Here is a 10,610-nt window from a genome sequence, read left to right as displayed (position 1 = left end):
GAAGGGCTGGACGCTCAGGGCTTTGTTGACCACATCCTGGGGCGGCACCAGGGCCTGGTGGGTCAGCACGGTGGGCGGGGCCTGTAGTCCCAGCAGGTCTGTGCCCCCCGGGAAGAGGGCCTGGGGCCCGGGGGCCCCGGCGGGATGTTTACGGGAAATCACACAAAAATGAGTTGTATCTGCGGGCTGCAGCGTGGGCAGCTGGAAGGGGCCCAGGGCCAGCTCGGCCTCGGCTTCGAGCGTCTGCTCGGTGATGTTGGCCTCCTGGAGGCTCTGCTGCAGGATGTCGCAGGGCTGGTCGGCGCTCCCGCCCCCGCCGCCGCCGCCCCCCGCGGAGGGCGAGCCCAGGATGTCATCCTCCAGGAAGTCCAGGTCCACGCTGGGGGCTGGCTGGCTAGGCTCCGGGTTCAAGTGGTTGCCAGAAGCTTCCTGCACGTGGAGCTGGAGGCCAGATAAGATGGGAAGGAAAGGCCTGAGATGAGCAAAGGGCCCGCGCAGGGCACGGCCGCAACACACACGAGGTGCTGGGGGGGCACAGAGAGGACATTCCTTCTGGAAGTGGCTGGACCGGGTCGGCTCCCAGCTCCCCAGGGCTTAGCTGGGAGCCTGCTTAACGTGGCCTCTATCCCCACTGCACACATCAGTAGAACAAAAACCATTTACTGAACAGCCCTACGAGGCCCTTGATTCTCACCTGCATTTCCCAAACCCCAGAGGCTCTGAAAAGCACGGATGCTTTTATAACGTGGCGGAAGCAAAACCTGACCAGCACCCATGGGGGCTCTGGGGAAAAGGCATCATTTACCCACGTGACGACTCTCCTGAAACCTGGCCACTGAAAAGCGAACGAGTGGCCTGTTGCTATGAGCAGCACACATGCCCCTGCATCACCTTTCCAGAATCTGAAAAATACCTGCCCTGAAGGTTTCAGACAAAAGGTCATGGTTCACCCTGGCTGGTGGCTAAATGGTTAGAGCGCCGGCTCAAGCACCGAAGGGTCGCAGGTTCGATTCCCAGTTCGCTCCCCACCCCTGGTCAGAGCACGCCTGGGAGGCAACCAGTTGATGTCTCTCTCTCTCTCACATCAATGTTTCTCTTTCTCTCCCTCTCTCTCCCCGCTTCTCTCCCTCCCTTCCACTCTCTCTAAAAAGCCATGGAGCCCAGCTGGAGTGGCTCAGGGGTTGAGAGTCAACCTATGAACCAGGAGATCACGGTTCGATTCTTGGTTGGGGCAAACGCCTGGGTTGCGGGCTCGATTCCCAGTGTGGGGCGTGCAGGCGGCAGCCGATCAATGATTCTCTCTCATCAGTGATGTTTCTATCTCTCTCTCTCCCTCTCCCTTCCTCTCTGGAATAAAGTTCGACCTCCAGTCGGGGCGCATATAGGAGGCAACCGATTGATGTTTTTCTCTCTAAAATTCAATTAACATACCCTCGGGTGACGATTAAAAAACAGAAATAATAACAACCATAAACGTAACAGCAGCAGCTGCTACTGCACACAAACCTTAGTTTGTGCCACATGCGCCGAGTCTCACATTTCTTCTTAATGATTTCAGAGAAAAGGAGGGAGAGGGAGAGAGATAGCAACATAATGGTGAGCATCACTGATCGGCTGCCTTCTGCACACCTCCCTACTGGGGATCGAGCCCACAACCTGGGCATGTGCCCTGACTGGGAATCAAACCGTGACTCCTGGTTCATGGGTCGATGCTCAACCACTGAGCCACACTGGCTGGACTCTGACATTTCTTAAGTACTTTCCATGCACAACCCAGGACACGTGGGAATAAATACATGTGTGAGTATGTGAACGAATATCCCACAGGCAGTAATTATGCTCAGGGCATGGAACCCAGATAGGAAGGCCCTGTGGAAAGTGGCTATTTGGCCAGAGAGCTACCTAGGGTGGTCGTGACATTCCCTGACATTAAGTACGGGAGGTGCATGGAGCCCAACCAGGGACCGTGTGGGCACTGAACAATGACAGCAGCGATGAGAATAATGATCACGGAGCAAGAATATAGGCTCACTGTTCCAGATCTATAAAGGCAATAACATGAAATGATGTTTATTTGCTGGGTTCTGGATGTAATCATTTATGTTACGAAAGATAACCTATTCAGAATATATTATTATAGTTGTGAGAACGAAATGAAAATTACTTTAAGGGTCTGGCATAGAATACATGTTCCGTGAGTGATAGTTATGATGATGAAGCGGGAGGAGGGAAAAGGGGGAGGGAGGCAGAAGCAGCAGGAGAGGAAGAAGAGGAAGACAAGGACAGTCAGTAATGGGTGAGCACAGCCAGGCATACAGTGGGTGCTCAATAAATGACCACTGTGGCGCCCCCTCTGGGCTTTGTCCATCACCCGCATTCACTTTTCAGATGGAGACAGAGGTCCGTATCAGTTGATCCCTTTCCCCCCCGGGTCACCCCCCAATGGCTGAGCAGGGACAGGCTCCAGGGCCTGTTCCCAGAGGAGTATTCCCCGGTGAACCCCAGAGCCAGCATCTGTCTCAACTCCCCAGAACAGCTCTGCACCGCTGACCCCCAAGGCCCCCCCGCCAGGCCAGGGCCCAGCCAGGGTGCTCCAGCAGCAGGGGCCCCACCTCCCCACCCTGCTCTCTGACTGCCTCCCACCCTCGGCCCAGCACAGTGCATCATGGGGATGGGTGTCACGTGACCCCTCCCTCCTGCCTTCGGGGCCTCCCTCCCACCGGCTGCCGCTGTGGACGGCTTGGGGGATGACTGGGAGCCTGCAGCCCTCCCCCAGCCCCGGAGCCACTTACCCCAGGACCTTCATAGAAGGCACTTTGGGCCTCCCCAGGATTATCCAGGAGGTCGTCACCATCGAGCTGTAACAAGACCCGCCCCCACCTAAGGTCAAAGGTCAGCTGGACGGTAAACCAGCCCTGCTCTAGAGCAAAAAGACAAAGAGGGGGTGGGGGGCAAGACGTCCCCAGCACTGGGTCCCTCAGCCTGGCTTCAAGCTCTCCTGACATCACGGTGCGGTGATGAGAGAATCCCGCCTTTCCCCCTGGCAGCACATCCTCCAGGGCTTGTCACATATGCCACCCCCTCCCAACAACTCTCATCCCTTCCCACTAAGTCCCCCCAAGTACCCGGCACATGCCCCCAGCCAGGCTGGTTTCCAGGAGCGCCTTCAGGACCTAGGACAGAGCCTGCATCCATAAGCGCCGGGTGAGGGTGACTGTCCATGGCCGAGGTGGCCTCCTCGCCAATCTCTCCAGCGGGTGTCTCTCCAGAGCCACAGACTACATCCAACAGCCCTCCCTGGATCCCTGGAATCCAGGCCAAACTCCCAATCCCAGGAACCCGGATCACAGCCTGCTCAGCGGCTCCGGCCAAAATCCAGGAGGCATTCCAGACACCTCTCCTCCTTGACATCAAGTCTAGGAGACTGCCTCCCACCCAGACCCCACCAGCACCTGACCCTCCTCACCCCTGCCCCGGGGCCCAGGCCCTCCTCATCCCATTGCATTCCCCTCTCCTTTCCCTCCCTACGGGTGTGGGCTGGCTCAGTGACCTGTGACCTGCTTCTAGCGAATACAATCTGACGGAAGTGACAATGTGTGACTTCGGAGACTAGGTCACAAAAGGCACTGAGCTTCCACCCTTGGGTCCCTCGCTCTGGGGGAGCCACCTGCCGAGTCGTGAGGACACTTAGGTAGCATCCCAAGGAGATGTCCCCGTGGTGAGGAGCTGCGGCCCCAGACAGGCCCTCAGACGACAGCAGCCCCAGCCGACACCTGACTGCAACCCCCGGAGAGACCCCGAGCCAGACTCCCAGCTAAGCCGCTCCCTGACTCTTGACCCTCACAAACTGCCAGAGCTCTAACGTGTCGGTTTAAGTCGCCAAGCGTCGGGACGATTTGTTACACAGCCCTAGATGACTGACACAACTCCTCATGGATAAACAGACTTCCACTCCCCCCTGCTCTGTCCCACTCTCTGCGGTGATAATCGATCGAATATGGCTTTCTCCTGCTTGACAACACGCCAGAGCTGCCTGTCACCTTCAAAATAAAACCTCAACTCCTGGATCCAGGTCTTCCGGGCTCTGCATGACCAGGTGACTCCTCTCACCTCCAGTCTCACCTCCTACCAGTCTCCCCTTCGGTCCAGCCCAACAGGCTTCTTTCTGTTCCTCAACCGTGCCAACTTTTCCCACCTTTGTACCTGCTCTTGGCTGCCCAGAGCAGCGTGGCACCTTCAGGTTCACCTTCAATGTCACCTCCTTAGAGTGCCTCTCCCTGACCATACTGGCTAAAGAAGCCCCTGCCCCCACCCCCCATTCATTTCCTTTCAAACCTCTTTTGTTGTACAAGTGACACTATTATTTCTCGTCCTATTCTGCACGGTGCTTTCCACAGTCACTTTTATTGGTTACTCTGTTGACCAAGGAAATGTGTACGGCGTGAGGTCAGGGATTTGCCATCTCTTTTGCTCTCCTCCACAACCACACTGCCCAGCTCACAGAAGTCAAGGGGTAGGTGTCAGTTCCCAATTCCACAGCCCCTGCCCCAGACACCTCCCTGCCCAACACTCACCTTCTCGGATCCATGTAAGAAGTCATTGAGGGCCTGAGGGTCACTGAAAGAGAGAAGGGAAGAGGCACTGAGGAGGCAAGGGGTGGGTGGGGAGGGGAGGGAAAAGGAGGGTGGGGGGAGCCAGTTACTCACCAAATCACGTCTAGTAAGCATCTCCCATCCTCATCATCCATCGCCACTGGGTGGGGTGGGCAGGGCAGGGAGAGGGCAAGGGAGAGAGGTTAGATGACAGCAGCATACCAGGACCTCCCTTCAAGGACCACTCCCGGGGTCCGGCCCCTGGATGGGGGTGGGGGGTCAGGGTTCTGTTCCCATGGGCATGGGTGGGGGTGCCCTCCCTGCAGAACTGCCAGCCCAGGCCTTTCCCCCCTCCCCTCTCACTCTCTGTCCCCAGACTCTGATAACGATGATGATATCAGCGAGCCTGACCCTGAGCAGCCCGGTGCTAAGCACTCCACACTCTCTTAGCTCATCCTCCCAGCATCCCTCAGGTGGGCCCTGCCACTCCCACTCTGCAGATGAGCAAATGGAGGCTGAGCCCTTCAGCATGATGAGGATGAGGATGAGGATGAGGATGAAGGCGGCTGACAGGTGCCAAGCATTTACACTGCTCCAGGCCCCGTCCCAAGCCCTGTACAATCGTTAGCTTGTCCAACCCCCGGGACAGGGAGGGATGCCGTTAGCCCCGCCCTATAGGCAAGGGACTGGAAGTTCTCTGCATCCGCCCATCCATCCCCAGCCCACCCAACCTTCTGTCTTTCCTGACACCCTCCATCCCTCCAAGCTTCCCCTGTCCATCTGGCCAAAGTGCCACTCGAACATCCTTCATTCTCTCCTTCCAGCGCAATCGACCCAGCCTTCCCTGCCCGTCCTTCCTGCCCAGTGATGCTCGGAGGACAGAGAACCATACCCAGTCCCTCCGCGCTGCAGCCCAGGGGCCTTTTCTTAGAGGTTCTCTGGACCTCCCCAAAGACGCCATTGACTGCCGTGGAACCCCATACCTAGTCTCACATGCTCGCTCGGCTGGGGAGCCCCTCCCCACACAGTGTGCTCTGAGCAGCCCTCACTAAGCCCTCCCAATCGCCACTCAGCTCCCGTGGCCCCCAGCTGCTGTGATGCAAGCAGGGGCAGGTGGGCTCTCTCAGAGCTGGGTGAGGGTCCTCACTGAATAGGGTCGGGGAGAAGCTGATGAAGGTGAGACACTGCTGCCAGAAGCATGTGTGTGGCCTAAAACGGTACCCATACTTCCCAGGATTCATGGTGCGCACGCGCACACACACACACACACACACACACACACACATGCACGCACGCACATGCATAGTTCACGGGCCCAGGGGGCAAGCCAGGTCTGCAACAGGGCAGGCAACACGGACGTGCGCACCCCAGAGCCCCGCGTGCCACTCACTCCCCCTCCCAGAGCGGGCCCGTCCTCGGCGTTGCTGCACTTAGTGGCGGTGGCTTATCTCTGGCTCCGAGTCCCAGCCCCACCTGTGGGGGTGCCCACATGGCCCAGGGGCCCGGCTGGAGACGAGGGGCTGCAGGCTCTGCCAGGACAGAATGTCCCTTCCCAGCCAGGGGCCTAGGTGGGCCCAGGAGGGTGAACTGGGGAGCATGGGGACCCCCTCCCGCTGGTTACCTGTGCTACAAACGAATCATGAAGGGAAGGAGGGGGTGTCCGCTCCAGGTCTACGCGGGGCCCCCAGCAGGGGACTTGGGGAGTGTCCTTTCGGGGGCCAGCTGTGGAGAGAGAACGAGAGAGAGGCTGTGAGTGAGAAAGTCAGCGGATGGAGAAAGATGACGCTGGGAGGGGAGTAACGGGATGGGGACAGGAGAGAGAGCAGAAGGGTTGAAGATACGAGGTTAAAAGGAGAGGTCAAATCCACTTTAAAGCCGCATAAACCATCACTATACATGATCATATACACACACATACTGTGCCGTATGTACACATGCATAGGACAGGATATATACACCTGGTATATAATCTATAATAATAAAAGTGTAATATGCTAATTAGACCAAATGTCCTTCTGGAAAACCTTCCAGACGAAGCCAGGGCTGCGAGGGAAGCCCAGGTCCCGGGTGCCAGTGCCGGCAGCCAGGGGAAGGAAGGCCCACTCTTGCGAGAATTCGTGCCTCGGGCCTCTAGTGTATATAACACTGTACAACAGCATTTACTGGCGCATCATTCTAACAAATCCAGCCAATTCTGACTTCTGTTCTAATGCTGCCAGGAACACTGAACGGTGAACCCGAACCCCCGCTCCCAGGACACACAAGGGACTAGGTGTCCCCACAAGCCTCGTCACACTTCCCTCCACCAATCCATGCTTTCCCTGTGACTGTCTCGGGACGCCTGATTTCATACAAACTGTTGGGTGTTTACACTGAACACGCAGCCCACAGCACGCTAGCTCGGGCCTGAGCGCAGCTTCGCGAACAGTCTTTCCTGCAGGGCACATCCCGCCGCCCTGGCCTTAGGATCACCAGGCGGGGCCTGGGCCGGACACACACGTGGTGTGCGTTTTTCACGGCTCTGCACACGTCTGCAAGTGGCCTGGAAAGAAGCATGTGTATGGCAGAGCTGGGGGTCACCGATGTTAGCGAGCAGGCAAAGTCACAGATGCAGGGTCCGTGAATAATGAGGTTCGCTGTAACGGACGCTGAGTCACTGGTGCGGGCCCACTGTGTGCTGGCACGGGTTTTAAGCAAACCACTCTGCGGATTAACCCAGAACAGCTAGCAAAACGCCCAAGACGCCTCCGCTGCCAGCGGCCAGGCTGGATGGAAGGGAGTCCCCCACTCAACCGCTGTGACACGGGAGATGCTCTTTGCATTGTTTCTCTTTCAAGATCTGACGCAAAGATGGCAACAATGTCAAGATAAGAGGAGCTGGTGACTGGCTCCTGCGGGCTTTTGTTATTGCTGTAGGAATGCCCGCCATGGTCAGATTCGCAGCGATAAGAATGAGTGGTACAGCCCTACCCGGTGTGGCTCAGTGGCTAGAGCGTCAGCCTGCAGACTGAAGGGTCCCAGTTCAAATCCGGTCAAGAGCATGTACCTTGGTTGCAGCTCAATCCCCAGTAGGGGGTGTGCAGGAGGCAGCTGATCAATGTTTCCCTCTCATCGATGGTATGGAAAAGAGGAGCATGAGCCCGGCCGCTTCCCCTCCTCCTCGCCCAGAAAGCTCTAGAAAGCAGCTGTCGGGGGGCTGGCCTGTGCATTGTGGGATGTTTAGCACCATTACTGGCCTCTGCCCACCAGAGGCCAATGATAATACCCTCTTCCATCTGCAACAACCAAAAATGTCTCCAGGCAATTGAAAGTATTTATAAACAGACTATATATTTAATAACAAAATATGAATGTGCTCGTGTCCTGGTCAGAGGGAGAGGGGCCAAAGGAACAGCTATAACAATATTGCCTTAGCTGGTTTGGCTCAGTAGATAGAGCATTGGCCTGGAGACTGAAGGGTCCCGGGTGCAAATCCGGTCAAGAGCATGTACCTTGGTTGCAGCTCAATCCCCAGTAGGGGGTGTGCAGGAGGCAGCTGATCAATGTTTCCCTCTCATCGATGGTATGGAAAAGAGGAGCATGAGCCCGGCCGCTTCCCCTCCTCCTCGCCCAGAAAGCTCTAGAAAGCAGCTGTCACAAGGCCCGGGGTCCCACCTGGAATCCAGGTGCACGCCCCTGGCCTGGAGGCTCTCACAGGCACCCAAGGGCATTTCAAGCCAGGTTCCCAAATCTCCCCTCCTCCTGGCTCCAGTCTGGGGCATGGCCTGCGCTTTGGGATCAGCCAGGAGGGGCTGTGACCTCAGCAGCCTCTCCAAACCCGCAGGGGATGTGCCAGGAGGCCCCAGACTGTGCGAGAACGATTTATTGGGGTGTGTTTGTTCCAGTGGTAACACAGAGACAGGAATGGGGGGAGGGACCTGATCGCCACTGTGATGCGGTGTCAGTGGCAAGGACTTAAATTTAACAGCTAGGATTTGTGCCCTATAACACATGAAATTTCACCCTTAAAAACTAAAAGAAAAAGTTACCGTCATCCAGTGGTAGTGGGTGCGGGGAGAGGGGAGGCGTGAATGGCAAAATGTTGGTAACTGTTGGAGCGGGCTGACAAGCACCTGGGCAGCGGTTCTCAACCTGTGGGTCGCGACCAGGGGTCGCCTAAAACCATCGGAAAACACATATATAATTACATATTGTTTTTGTGATTAATCACTGTGCTTTAATTATGTTCAATTTGTAACAATGAAAAGACATCCTGCAGATCAGATATTTACATGACGATTCGTAACAGTAGCAAGATGACAGTTATGAAGTAGCAACGAAAATAATTTTATGGTTGGGGGTCACCACGACATGAGGAACTGTATGAAAGGGTCGCGGCATTAGGAAGGTTGAGAACCACTGACCTGGGGCTGCATCATACATCCTAGTTAGTTGACCATATGTATTCAAATAGGTTTTTATTGATTTTAGAGGGAGAGGATGAGAGAGGGGGAGAGAGAAAAAACAACATCAATGTGAAAGAGAAACACCCTACTGGGGATTGAGCCTGCCACCCAGGCAGTGCCCTGACCAGGAGTCCAACTGGCAACTTTGGTGATGGGACGACGCTCAACCAACTGAGCCACACCAGCCAGGGCTACTTTGTATATTTTTAAACGTTTCATAATAAAGAGAACAATATGTAATAATTAGCAGGCCTGGGCTCCTCTCAAATGCTCCCCTGTCAACGGGGTACCCAGGTTGGCATCTGTCTCCTATTGGGTTGATGCCAAGAGGTCCAGCGTGGGGTGATGGTTCCGGGGATGGGTGATGGTCAGGGGGGCTCAACTCCCTGCTCCCCCACGCACAGGCTGGGCAACTGACTTCGCCTCTCTGGGCCTCAGTGTCCTCAGTTTCCCCATCTGGAAAATGGTGATAACAGTATGTCCCCCATAGGATTGTTTTACACCAGGGGTGGGGAACGTCCGGTCCTTGGGTCGTATGAGGCCCGTGAAATCATTTGGTCTGGCCCTGCCAAGGCATTCGGAGGGAGTCAATTAAATGTTTGAACAGCTATAGCAGGCTAATTTTTTTTAAATATATATATTTTTTATTTCAGAGAGGAAAGGAGAGGGAGAGAGAGAGAGATAGAAAGATCAATGATAAGAGAGAATCATTGATCAGCTGCCTCCTGCATGCCCCACCCTGGAGATCAAGCCGGCAACCCAGGCATGTGCCCTGACCGGGAATTGAACCGTGATCTCCTGGTTCATAGATCGATACGCAACCATAGAGCCACACCGGCTGGGCTAGCAGGCTAATTTTTAAATTGGTAATTTCGTATGGCCTTTGACTGATGTTATAAATATCCAAATGGCCCTCGGCAAAAAAAAAAGGCTCCGCACCCGTTTTACGTGAACGCTGTTAAAACTCACGTATTTTGTAAGTGATATAGACTCGTTATACAGGCCTCCCTCGGAGATATTGCGGGTTTGGTTCCAGACCAACAAAATGAAATACGGCAATAAAGCACGAGTCATAATGTTTTTGCTGGTGGAAAATCTTGCCTCCGATTTGTAAAAAAAAAAAAAAAGCAACATCTGTGAGGCGCAATAAAATGAGGCATGCCTGGACTTATTTTAACTGCCACTGTGACTATCAGGCAGTGTGGCCATCCTGGAGCTTTCTGGCCGCGGCCCGGTGTTGGGGACAAAAGTCCTGGTGCCCTTTGCCAGGTGTCACCCTTGAGCACAACTGGGAGGGTTTATCTGTCACCTGCTTCAGCCGTGGGTTATGCACACGGTCCGGCTTAAGCTGCCGGCACCAAGCCTCCTTGAAGCCGTCCAGCGCCCGATCACTACCCCATTTCTCAGGTGAGATAATGAAGGCTACACAGACTGTGTAGGGGGAACCAGGGGCCACACACAGGGATGAAATGTGCCCGCGCCCCTGTGCTCGCGGCCAGCAGGCAGAGGGAGCCTTTAAGGCCACAAATGAACCCAACTGTTGAAAAAGATGACATGAGTGCTGCCTGGATAT

At 55.4% G+C, this 10,610-nt stretch overlaps 1 protein-coding gene across 1 annotated transcript in view; it reads right to left on the bottom strand.

Annotated features, from left to right (window-relative positions):
* GLTSCR1 (glioma tumor suppressor candidate region gene 1) overlaps positions 1-6,318 on the bottom strand; it is a 10,107-nt gene extending 3,789 nt beyond the window's left edge. The window contains exons 1-5 of the mRNA XM_006772047.2: positions 6,214-6,318; positions 4,707-4,752; positions 4,575-4,617; positions 2,793-2,858; positions 13-441 (exon numbers count right to left, since the gene is read on the bottom strand). Of these exons, the coding sequence (XP_006772110.1) occupies positions 13-441; positions 2,793-2,858; positions 4,575-4,617; positions 4,707-4,747 (579 nt within the window). The 5' untranslated portion in view covers positions 4,748-4,752; positions 6,214-6,318. The remainder of the gene's footprint in view (positions 1-12; positions 442-2,792; positions 2,859-4,574; positions 4,618-4,706; positions 4,753-6,213) is intronic.
* Between the last annotated feature and the right edge of the window lie 4,292 nt (positions 6,319-10,610).

Source organism: Myotis davidii, unplaced genomic scaffold (assembly GCF_000327345.1).
Source record: "Myotis davidii unplaced genomic scaffold, ASM32734v1 scaffold566, whole genome shotgun sequence".
NCBI classification, from domain to species: domain Eukaryota; kingdom Metazoa; phylum Chordata; class Mammalia; order Chiroptera; family Vespertilionidae; genus Myotis; species Myotis davidii.
Note: the sequence above shows the minus strand (reverse complement) of the source record. Positions and strands in the feature narration are given on the sequence as shown.